Genomic DNA, 12,993 nt, shown 5'->3' with positions numbered 1-12,993 from the left:
AATATGGGGAGCACCTTTCTAATCATCGAGAAGTGATAAGTGGAGTTAGAAATGTGATTTCGAGACTTCTACCAAATTTAAATGAGCAAATACAGGCGATAAACCAAGTTAGTCATTATTTAATATTGGTTAAACTGATAATTTATTATTTGACTTGTGAATTGTGTTTGTAAATTGCTTATTGCCTTTTGTTCATTGCAGATCTCTTTATTTTGTAATAATGAAGATTCTTTTGGTGTTGTGTTAGCATAAAGAGCAGTGAAAGCAACAAATTCTGGTAATTATTATATACTCAATCAACTATTAACTATTTTAATTACATATCATTGTTACATTGTCAACACTTCTATATCAAATTATAACATAATCACTAATGATTGATTGATTTGTATATAACTGAATGGTGGATCCATTATGGTACATTGGCTCCTGCACTCCAAAAAGTGGCTGTGAGAGTATTGAGCCAAACCACGTCTTCCTCTAATTGTGAGCGCAATTAGAGTACATTTAGCCTGATACACACAAAGACAAGGAATCGGTTGAAGTATAAAAAATTAAATAAACTTGTTATGTGTATCACAATATGAGGCTAAAGATCAGACATGCAACATGAAAAGCCAAGATGACAAGGAGGAATCTTTTAACCCCATCAATCTTGACTATTGTAGACCACCCGAAACTCCCGGCTCCGTGCGCAAGGGCGCGAAATCATTTGTTCTTAAGCTACTACAATTCAGACTCAATGTCACGGTTCTGAATCTAATCTCGCAAAGTGCAATGCAAGACCGATAAATCACCAAAGAGCCCAAATCCGGCAAATCGTTTTGGAAAACTGATTTTTATAAAGAAGTGCCAAACATGGACTGTTTTGCCAAATACAGAGTCGCCACCTAAATGTTTTATTTTGAGAAATTTAGGCAACCCTGACTCGTGCCTAAGGCCACGTGTCCGTCATCACCAAAGTTGCCTCGGCTCGGGAACTTAGGTACGAGAAGGGAAGGTCATGCAATGAGCACTCCCGCTCGCCCGATCAAAAGATCGGCCTTTACTAACATGATATGTTGTTTTTGAAAACACATGTGTTCTTATTCCGATTTATTAATCTATCATTACTACGTGATGTGCACAACATACAAGTATAGACTAAACCGCCTAAGTTGGAACAAAATATCTCGTGTTTGTTTGTTTGAAAATGGTTTGAAGGTGCTACTCGTAAGTAGGCTAAGACGTGGATTTGCCACCCTCGAGTGGGCTTAAGAAAACATGATTTTGCCACCCTCAAGTGGGCTTAAAACTCACATTTTGATGAATTGTTCCAATTCAAGCAATCCAACCTTCATCCACAGGCATTCATGCAATTTAAACACTTAAGCAGTTAGTCTCATGGCAAGCATGCTATCATGGCAACACTCATACTCATGCAAGATGCTAAAGTATAAACACTTACAATGTACTCCGAGCCAAAACAAGAAGCTAGTTAGTAATCAATACGTGATCCTAGCTATGTTAAGAGTGCCTAATGCAACACATGCAAAATGCAACTAAGATAGGCTCAGCTATTCTAAAATGGCATATGAAATGCAACTTGATAACATGTATTCAAATTGGTATTGAAATACAATGCAGTTTGAATGATGCGCCGAGCCCGGTGCATGCAAGACAGATGAATGAATGCGAACATGCAAGCATAAGGATCCTAATCAAAACATGACCTAGAACTAACCATCGTAAGTGGTTAAGTAAAAGGGAGAAAGACGCGGGGTTGGAAGACATTCACACACACATGCACGCTTATTACAAAATTCGCCCTCTCGACAGAGGGTTCGAATGAATGATACAAGCTAGCTACGCTAAGCTATTCTAACTAATCTAATAATCTAATTAGACTAATTATTATATAATCAAATTGAATAACTAGCTAACACTAAACTAATTATTACAAAACGCTAACTAATTAACAAATTAACTAGTTTAATTACAAATTACAAAGCCTCAACTCAGTCCAAAAAGTTCAAAGATGCATGCTCGATCACCTCGCTCAGAAATTCGTTATCGTGCCTCATGTTGCCTCTGTTTGCACTGTTTTAGCCTTCTGAAAATCGTGCCAATCTCCAAAACACTTCTGATCCACCTCATGGACATGCAGAGAGGTCATCGGCCAAGAGGTATGGCCATCGGCCAAAGAATGATGGTCATCAACCAATCTTGAGGCTATTGGCCAATTATTGGTAGCTGATCGGCACATTAGATAGCCGATCAGCCATGTCTTCCTGCAAACTGCTCCTTTTACTGCAATAGAGCACAAACAGAGGCATGGCAATGTATTTGCAAGAAAATGTATGTGCCACTACACCCCTTATCATGTCTAAGGCTCAAAGGTGTGTAATGCTCGGCTCTCGAGCCATCAATCACGCATTTCAATGCATGATGGCCAAAGAGGTCGAGTTGCACAAATCAATATAACATGCATACACAAAAGACACAAAAATGCCTTAACCTCTATCATGTTTGATCAATAGTGTCGGCGACCGAGAATTGAGGCACGTTTCATCACTTCAAGTATGAAACGTCCCTCGTTTCTCGTGCTTGGCTTAACACCCAAACCAAACACAATGCAATGCATGTATGCCAAATACAATGTGATGTATGCAAGTAAGCAAAATGACATGCAACAAAGATGTAACAATGTCATGCAATGCAACTAGATTGACTTAGTGACACTAATGGCATGTGAACAATGTAATACAGCATGATTAACTTATCAAAGCCAAAGGCATGCCAACTCAATGCAATGCAACCTAAGTATACAAACAAAGCTAATGCAACATGAGCATGCCAACAACCATGTAAACAACATGCAAGATGGACTTAAACCGAATATGGACAGACCTCAATCATGTACAAAACAGTGGCCAAAATGCTGAAATGATGGCATGAAATGCAAAACAAAGCATGCACATGCTCTAGCCCACCAACTAAGCATAAAAGCATAACTCTCAAAAGTGCTCAAGGAGTGACAAATGTAAGAGTGTAGCCACACTATAAGCACTGAAATCATGTATGAGATGATGCCAAATCACTCAAACAACACAAGTATGGCATGCAAGAGTCCTTAAGTATAAAAGCTAGTGAAGTGAACTACACAAGAGGCATGCAATGTATGGCACAAATGGATGAACCAGCCACAAACAGAGCTCAATTAGGTCAAAACAAGGACCAAAACATGCTGAGATGGGAGTTCAAAGGTTTAGGCATGCATGCATACAAGCTAGGCCACAAACAAGGCAATAATGCATAACCCTTAGAGGCACTCAAAGAAAGAAAGAAGTGAGAATATGGCAACGTTATATGCTCTGAAATATCACGTTAAATGATGCCAAATCATACACATGTCACAAATGAAGCATGCTAGAGGCATGAAAACACAAGGCTAGCAAGGCCAATTGCACTATAGCTATGCAATACATGAACCAAAAGGCCAAGAACACCCAAAACAGTCCTAGAGCATGCCAAAACAATGCTAAAACATGTATGGAGCAAAGCCAAAACAAGCTAGCATGAAGGGTCAAAACATGGAGTATGCAAGGCCAATAAGGAGGATTACACTATACCTACCAAGACCAAGCATGAGATGACTTAACCAACAAAAATCAAAGTTATGACATGTCAAATTAACGCCAAAAATGGGCCAATACCAAGTCAACACATGCTAGAATAACAAGCTCACTCATTAGGCATGCAAGACTAGTAACGAGGACTTACACTACAAGTGTAAAAAGCAAATGAGGAATGCCCCAACCAACCAAAAACAGAGTTGTATCATGGCAAAATAACACCAAAAATACACTGAAATGGTGGCCCAAAAGCCTAGGCAAGATGGCATGCATAATGGCTCATTTTTAAAGCATAAAGAACCAACCCTCCAAAGCATTGAAAGAATGACACATGAGAGGGCATGTCAATGAAACATGCTCTGAAATCACATGAGAAATGATGCCAAATCATGCAAATAGCCCAAGCAATGCATGTTAGTGGCTTGGGAATTCAAAGCTAGTGAGCTAGAATGCACTATGGCTATGCAAAGCAAGGCATGCATTACCAAAATAACATAAATCAGACCTAGATCATGGCAAAACATGAGTAAAATCTTCCTGAAGTTAAGCCAAAATCACACTAGAATGATGGTCTAAAGCATGATGCGTGTTAGGCTAGTGTGCAAGTTTATACTACAAGTGTATAAAGCATGCAAGAGGTGACCAAACCAGCCTAAAATAGAGTTATGAAAGGTTCTAAAAGTCACAAAAAAAGTGCTTAAACAAAGCTATAAAGAAGTAAAAACACATGCTCATTTGGTTGGCCATCAACACTAGCAAGCAAGACAAGAGGAGAGGGGACCAGTCCCTCCTATTTGGGCCCTCAAAACATGGTTTTTACCATTGAAAATTCTTTGGATTTCAGTGGTTCTAAGGCCAAAAATAAGTTGGTTGAAATGTTTGAAAGTTAACTCACAAGGCCTTACAAGCCAAGGAGCAAAAGGGAAGACAACCCCTTAGCCAACCAAGGCACAAACCAAGACTTTTAGGACTGAAAAACAGAGAAAAAATAGAGATTTTTTTAGTTCAACACCACCCCAAAAAACAGCCCCAAAGTAGTTGAAAACTATGGCAAAGCTAGTATGCAAAACAAGCTAAAAGGGGTGAGTGATTACCTTTGGAGCATAGCAACAAAATGGCCTCTTTCTTGGCTCAAATGACCTTCTATCAGCCCAAAAATAAACTCTGAGGGACCTCAACCCAATGGTGATCAAGTCTTCTTAAGGGTTGATAGGTTGAAAATGGATGTATGCAAGCCTTCAAGTACAAAATCCTTAGAGAGAGTGAAATCTAGAGAGAGTTTCTAGAGAGAGAGGCTCCCAAATCTTTTGCCAAAATTGTTCTAATCTATTCCCACATGTTCTAACCCTTGAATATGAGATATAAGGCTTCATTATATAGCAAAATATCAAGCTTGGTCAAAAATATCTGAGCTAGGACAGGTGGCACAAGCTGGAAACAGCTGGAGGAGAAATATCTGCCAATTCTGGGCTTTCTAGACATTTTTGGCCAATCGGCCAACATTTGTGGCCGATAAGGTTCACTTTTGGCCGACCTATGGCCGATGAGGTCAAATTGTGACCGATGCACTTCCATAGAGGCCGATGGCAAAAATCAATCCTGGTCCCTGAATTGAAGAAAGCCTAACTCCTTCATCTGGACTCCTTTTCAGGTCATTCTTGAGCCTAAACTATAGCTCTAGAAGTCTTCTTTCCAATTATTCAAGCCTCACATCAAAATTCCATGTGTGCTAAGAGATATCCCTCTTTTAGTGAAGGTTGATCAGTTTCAATCCAACCGGAATGATGCCTAACTTTGGCCAATCATATCTCCCCCATCCGGACTTGGCTTCAGGAGATTCTTAAGTGAAAAATGAAGCCCTGGAAGTCTTCGTTCCAACACTGGTGGCCTCATAGCTTAAATCCAAGTGCATAGACAGATAAGCCTGATTTAGCGAGGACCGCTCGACTCTCTCTTAGCGATTCATACCCAACTTCTTCCTCAGCTAGGTTTCTTCCCTCTTCTCCTCTTTTCTTTAACTCCAAACCCCTAAACAAGGTGTTTTGAAAGATTTTTCAAAGATTTCAACTCTCTTTCAATTATTTTCACTTTGTCCTAGCTCGGTTTACCGAAAAGCTCAACATTTGACAAAAATGCGAGCCTCGGAACATCGTAGAAACTTCTTTTCAAAAATATTTTGAAAGGGAGGGTTTTAAGGTCTAAAAACCATTCAAAATAGCTTTGGTCTAAAATGGGGTGTGAGGTTAGGATTTGACTCTCCTCTTGCCGAAGAAATCGAACCTTTGCCCTGCACATCTTTCATCACCAAGTAAACCATCAGTAGCGCCCAAGTCTTAAGGACGGTCAAAAATGGGGTGTCTACAACTATATATTTGAAGAAGATGATTTATTAACTCCATGGCTTCAAGAGAGAGAACATGCAGTCTTGGATGATGAAGTCAACTCAAGTTGGTTGATTGTTGATGATGATGATGAGAGAGATCATGCCACTAGTAGCCAAGCACCTCAACACCATCAAAGATCAGGGTCTGCTGGAAATGGCTCTAGTGAAGGTCACGGTTTGAGTCCACCTAGTAGTAGTGGAGATGATAGTAATGGCAATCGTCCTCCAATAGGTGGTGGTAGTGGTGGACAATGGGAGTTTGTAGGTTTTGCACATGGTAGTAGATGTAGTATTCATCATATTAATCATGATTTGAACAGGGATTCTACATAGCAATGACGACATTCTATTTCTATTCCTGATGTAGAAGCATCAATTAGGCGTTCACAACATAATGATGATATTTATGGTCATTGTGACCTTAGAAATCAATTTGGATATCTCGGAGTTAGACAAGAAGATGGAAGGAGAACTCAACATTGACAACCAATATGCCCAATACCTCCTCCAAGTCAACCACCACCATACATCTATCAACCACCTTATATGGGAAATTGGAACTACTCTCAACAACCTTATCAATATCCATATACAGAGGGTTTCAATTATGGTACAAGGGGCTTGCAATGACACAACAACAATCAAGTAGCAGTGGCAGCAACAACACTACTTATGATCAATGTACTTTCAATAACTACTACCAGGAATATCAATATGGAGAAATAGGCCAACCAATTCATAGTGATGATCAACGTGATGTGAGATATGGTGATTCTTCTGTACCACCACGTAATTCTTTTTATTACTCAGTTTCAGAGTTTTTGATTTGTATAAGATTGTTTGTATACGATTATGACTGAAGCGAATAATTTATTTTCATGGCCCTCTTTCTCTTATTAATTTGTTGTGCATTTGGAAGTATTTCATTGTTGAAAATAAGTAAAAAAAAAAATTCCAAATCAATTTTTTTATTAAAATTTTAACATATATGCCAAATAAAAGCTTGAAACTAAAATAAATACATATCTTTTAGTTAAAAATAAGTCAAAAATGCTCCTACATATCAAAATTTTGATTAAAATGTGACAAATTAAGGCTAAAAGAGTCACACGAAAAAAAAATTTGCATAAAATTGAGTTTTAGAGGGATTGCTAATGATTTTTTAAATTTTATGACCGCGACATTAGAATCCCGATACGTACTGGTCGATATTACTGATAACGATATTCCGCAATCGATACCTTCACGTTACTCGATACCACGATTTAGAACTATGGTCATATGCTATAGATTCAGAATTTAGGATTTATGAATGTATATTGCATATGTCATCTTTTGTGTTGATCCAAGAAAAGATGATACGATGTCGTTTGATCATTAATGAATAATGTTATGAGTTGGATTATTGTTATTTAATTTAGGGCATTACACTCATTTCTTCGTGTAATGGACGATTTTGGTATGCCAAAAGTTTTCTGAAAACTAACTTTGAAAATTCTAAAATATTCATCTTTTGTTTCTTCCTCCTCTGTCTTTCTCATTCTTCTTTTTCTTTTCTCTTATAACATGATGAATAGCATGGTTCTAGGTGGTAATGGAGCTGGTGATAGTGGTGGTGGCAGTCCGACGATAGCGACGGAGCTCGCGGAGATAGTGGTCATGGAGCTTGATGGTAGTGGTAATGGAACTTGGTTATGAAGGAGGTGGGTTTGATATTGAAAGGTGGTGGTGATGGTGACGCTCATGGTGGCGGTAACAGAGTTGGGTGGCAATGAAGTTGGTGGTTCGGGTGGCGATGTTAGTGACGTTGATGAAGGTGATGAAATTGATGAAGAGACGATATGTATCTATATATCATCTGTCTATATATATACATATCAATTATCTATCTATACGTTGTTGGATTCACCTCACGGCTTAATTTTCGTATCACCTCTCACACATCTCATTCTTCTTCTTTTTGCATGCCATCGAAGCTCCGAAAGTTGATAATAAAAATAAAAAATAAAAAAGACTTTTTTCTTGTTTCCGACTTTTCTTCGAGCCATCTTTCAGACTTCATATCTTTCTCGATTCTTGATCGTTCTACTTCATCATTTTGTTATTCTTCACCTCACTTTCTATTTTGTCCTACACTACCTTACTTTCTCAATTCTTCATATAATAGGCAATTTTGGTATGCCGAAAGTTGTCTGAAAATTGACTTCGAAAATTCTGAAACATTCATCTTTTGTTTCTTTCTCTTTCATCTTCCTCATTCTTCTTCTTCTCTTCTTCTTCTTCTTCTTCTTCACTTATAACATGATGTAGAATATGGTTCTAGGTGGTAATGAAGCTAGTAATGGTAGTAGCGGCGGTTCGACGATAGCGGCGGAGCTTACAATGATAATGGTCGTGGAGCTCGATGGTAATGGTAATGGAACTTGGTTGTGAATGAGGTGGGTTTGGTGTTGTAAGGTGGTAGTAATGGTGATGCTCATGGTGGCGGTAACAGAGTTTGATGGCAGTGAAGTTGGTGGTTCGAGTGGTGATGTTGGTGAGGTTGATGAATGTTAATGAAATTGATGAAAAGATGATATGTATCTATATATCATCTATCTATATATATACATATCAATTATCTTTCTATCTATCTATATATACACATCATATCTCTTCATCAACTTCACCAACATCACCACCTGAACCACCAACTTCACTGCCACCGAACTCCATTAACGCCACCATGAGCATCACAATCACCACCACTTTACAACACCAAACCCACCTTCTTTACAACCAAGTTCCATTACCAGTACCATTAAGCTCTGTGACCACCATCACCACAAGCTCCGCTGCCATCGTCGGACCGCCACCATTACCATCACCAGCTCCATTACCACCTAGATCCATATTTCACATCATGTTATAAGTGAAGAAGAAGAAGGAGAATGAAGAAGATGAAGGAGAAAGAAACAAAAGATGAATGTTTCAGAATTTTCGAAGTCAGTTTTCGAACAACTTTCGGCATACCAAAACTGCCCATTACGCGAAGAAATGAGAAAGCGAGGTAGTGTAGGACGAAACAGGAAATGCGGTGAAGAGAATGGCAAAAGAATGCAGTAGAACCGTCAAGAATCGAGAAAGATATGAAGTCCGAAAGATGGCTTGAAGAAAAATCAGAAACAAGAAGAAAAGTCTTTTTTTTTATTATCAACTTTCGGAGCTTCAACGACATGCAAAAAGAGGAAGAATGAAACGTGTGAGAGGTGATACGAAAACTAAGCCGTAAGGTGAATCCAATGACATAAAAATGAGGCAAAACAGAGTTATGACGAAGGAGATAAAAGAGCTTGAAGTAGTGGTGGTTTGTTGGTAAAAAAAGGTGAGTCTGCATATTTTTTTAAAAAAAATTTAGAGTCAAAATGTAATTTTTTTAACCTTTTCCATTTCAAATGTGACGGCAAGGGCAAAATTGATAAAATTTCAAAAATATCAGGGGTAAAATTGAAATTATTTGTAGTTTGGGGGTGTAATTGAAAATTGAGGTAAGGTATAGGGGTAAAAATGAAAATTTTACTTTATTTTATCGCATTTGTCTTTGAAAAAATAGACAATAAATAAATTGCTATTCTCATTCTATTTTGTTCCAAATATACTCCTTTCTTTATCCTTATTATATATAGTTACAATAATATTCTTTTATACAAAATACACTCTCTGAAAAAACTAAATTTTAAGAGTATTAATATAACGATGTATAATAAGGACAAAAAAAGAAGTATATTTGGAGTAAAGTTAAGTGGGAATAGCAACTCTCATAAAATAAAATATAAAACTTTTTTTTTATATCATAAAATAGAAAACTTGTTTGATAAACTGTTTTTGAAATCTGTTTTCTAAAAGCAACTCACTTATTATGAAACAACTAAAAGTAAAAATTATTTTCAAAATTTAGAAAGCTATTTTTCCAAGAAAATTATAGGGAGGGGGATTTCCTCCGATCCAAAATCTAGACTAGAAGGGGTTGCTTAGGCCCATTAGGCTCACTATAGGGCCCGTTTTGATGATCCAAACTGTGCATTTTATTGGGTACTTTATGTATTTCATTTACATACAAAATTAGATTGATTTGATAACTGTAACTTCTTCAATTTATTGTACTTTTCACTAAAAAAATCGACGACAATTGTGTTTTCAAAAAATGAACCATACCTTTTTTTTTATGACAAAAATAATAAATTGAACAAGTTGCAGTTATTAGAACAATGTAATTTTTTTTATGAATGAAATACACAAAGTATCCAACAACATAAACGATTCAGATCATCGAAATAAAACCTGTGGTAAACCCTACGGGCCAAACAATCCCCTCCACCGGAGGGAATCCTCCTCCATTAAAATGATAGATATTTTCAAAGTTCTCATTATTTTGGTTTCCTAAAACATAAAAAAATATGACGACGACAGACGAAAACAAAAAGAAATACAAAATGATCAGCAATACTCTCGATTCCCAAGTGTCCTAGCCAAAACATTTACAACCATTAGATATTTCTCGAGATTTCTGTACCCATAAATTCTCATATGAGGTAGTAATTGTAAAAATATTTTAAAATTGAGGGAATATAAATATTTGTCTCAAAACATGTAGAATCACTGAATACATCTTGAGATTCCTACACCTTAAAATTTTCACATAATTAATAGTTGTTGATATTGTAGGACAGAGAGACATGAAGACAGAGGATCTATAGCCTGGCTAGCTAGCAAAAATACAACCACAACATGATGAAATTTATGAATCCCTGAAATTACATACATCTATATACACAAAAGTGTAGCTCCTCTTGTCTTACCAGTTCTCAGTCTTCTTTACATACCCTTCACATTAAAGCCTCACAAAGCAAAACTTCTCTATATCTTCATTGTGAAGATCCTTCAGAGCTTGATTAGTTCTCCAAAGTACAAAAAATGTGCCCAAAAAAATGGTGATCGCAAAAACAAAGGACACAATTGTCAGAACAAAGCCGTCCATGTTGCCAAACACTAGTTGAGAGAAAGAACAGAAGCAGAGAAGCACTGGCAAAGACAAAGCAGCCTTGTATGCTATCAAGACACCATTGTCTACACCTCATATTTCTTGGCATCTTCTTTGAGATTTCTGTAACTGAAACCCGGGATTCCATTAAACCGATGACTGTCTGAGACTTCCACAACAGAACACATGCTTGGAATCACTCCACCACTGCCTCTCCTCTTCTTCCTCCGCCATGTCATTACCAAGAAACCGAAACTAGGCCAGGAATGAGCTCTGCTAGAGGCTTCCACGTCCACAACATGCCCTTGAGGCTTTTTAGAGCTGCTGCTGCTGCTGCTAATGCTTCCTTGACGGCTTAATTCAATCCTCCGGAAATACTCAATTTCCTTCATGACAAGCGATGCCACAGTGCCTCGCGTGCCTACCTCAACCGGGGCAGTGGCATCCATTTTTTTTTTTCTCCAGGGAATTGGTGGCTGTGTTGATGTGTTTTATATAGGAATTTAGAGTACTATAGTGGAACCAATGTTGGTGGCTTATGGATTGAAAGGAGTGGTTGTTTTATGTCTTTATCTTGGTAAGAGGATTGCTTCAAGTTTGGAGAAAGTCTTTATTCTTTCTATTTTTATTTTTGGATTTTAATGATGTGTTTGTAGACATGCTTTATTCAAAGTGGACAGCGTGATATATTGCATAATTGGAGGTTTGGATTGAGAGGGGTGATCATTCTCTCATGTTTGCAAAAAACATAAAAATAAATAAAGGGTGAATTAGACTTTTCCCCTCTTAGTCTGATTCAAATTTCACTTCAATCCCTATTGTTTCAAATTAAACAAATTAGTCCAATTTTTTTTTTTATGCGAACACTTCAAGAGAATCCAAAATCGTTAATTTTAACCTCTAATTTCAATGGAAGGACTAACTTGAAATTAGACTTAAAGTTGTTCAATCTGAAACAACAACTAAAGTATATGAATTAAAAGTGTAATTTATCAAAAAAAAAAAAAAAAAGCGAGAGAGAAAAAAACCTTTTACCCTCTTTGAAATTATTTTGTTTTGAGTAAATTGTTTGGCCATGTTTGTTCACTCATTATGATGACAAGTAATCATGCTCTTTGAAGTATTGCCCATTTGGTTAAAAACCCAAAAATCTAAATACGATGGTAATCCGAGACACTAGAAACTGAACTTGTCATCTACTTTTGATGCCTCTCTCTCTCTCTCTCTCGTTTGTAGGTAGTAAGTGTAATTAGTGCTTTATGTCCATATATATTTGCGAGGCACGGTATACTATGTCAAGTGTACTGATTCACACAAAAAACTTTGTTTCTTTGGGCGGCAGAAGAGAGAGTATTGATGTATATTTTTTTTTTAATTTGATGAACCAAAATTGAGTGCTTTTTAGGTGGGTGGTCCTGGGTGTTCTTGCTTTCTTCACTACTTTGTTTTGCTTTACATTATTACTAAATTTCTAAACTGGGATGGTGGAATAGATTGAATACAATCCACATTGTGTGGTTTGCAATTGATGTTTCTCTTCCTCAATCGTTATTTATTATTTTTTTTAACGAATGTATTGGACTTCTTATTTTAACTAGTTTTTATATACATATAATATTTTATTCTACACATATCAAGTAATTACTGAATACATATCTTAACAGTGATTTTAAAAGAGTCGAGCGCATTATGAAATTCTAACTCGTGACCTGTACTTCTAGAGCATGGCTTGGATAGTTTTCAAATACTTCTAATGGATTATACAATACTTGATTAGTTTGAAGATAATGTTTACTTTTGGAGGAGTTTGGACTAAACCTAAAATACTTCGTTCTTATTAATTGGAAACATGAGTAGCAATGCAATTTAATATTGGTATTAAAGCACATATCTTAAGCCAAAAGCCATCAGAGGAGTGAGAGGTGGGGTGGGTCTTTTGTTGAAAAGTCAAAATCAACCCCAGTATCTAAATTAAT

At 37.0% G+C, this 12,993-nt stretch overlaps 1 protein-coding gene across 1 annotated transcript; it reads right to left on the bottom strand.

Moving 5' to 3' along the window:
* Positions 1-11,103: 11,103 nt before the first annotated feature.
* LOC145799478 (uncharacterized) lies at positions 11,104-11,466 on the bottom strand. The gene has a single exon (XM_082889069.1). It carries the CDS (start codon positions 11,464-11,466, stop codon positions 11,104-11,106), a length of 363 nt encoding a protein of 120 aa, XP_082745195.1.
* Positions 11,467-12,993: the final 1,527 nt, after the last annotated feature.

This window comes from Camellia sinensis, chromosome 9 (assembly GCF_055761805.1).
Source record: "Camellia sinensis isolate YWXY chromosome 9, ASM5576180v1, whole genome shotgun sequence".
NCBI classification, from domain to species: domain Eukaryota; kingdom Viridiplantae; phylum Streptophyta; class Magnoliopsida; order Ericales; family Theaceae; genus Camellia; species Camellia sinensis.
The sequence above is the reverse complement of the archived record's forward strand: the minus strand, read 5'-3'. Positions and strand labels throughout refer to the sequence as shown.

What these genes read in the sequence shown, in the direction of transcription:
- LOC145799478 (XM_082889069.1), bottom strand. Translation starts at nt 11,466, where the DNA reads ATGGATGCCACTGCCCCGGTTGAGGTAGGCACGCGAGGCACTGTGGCA.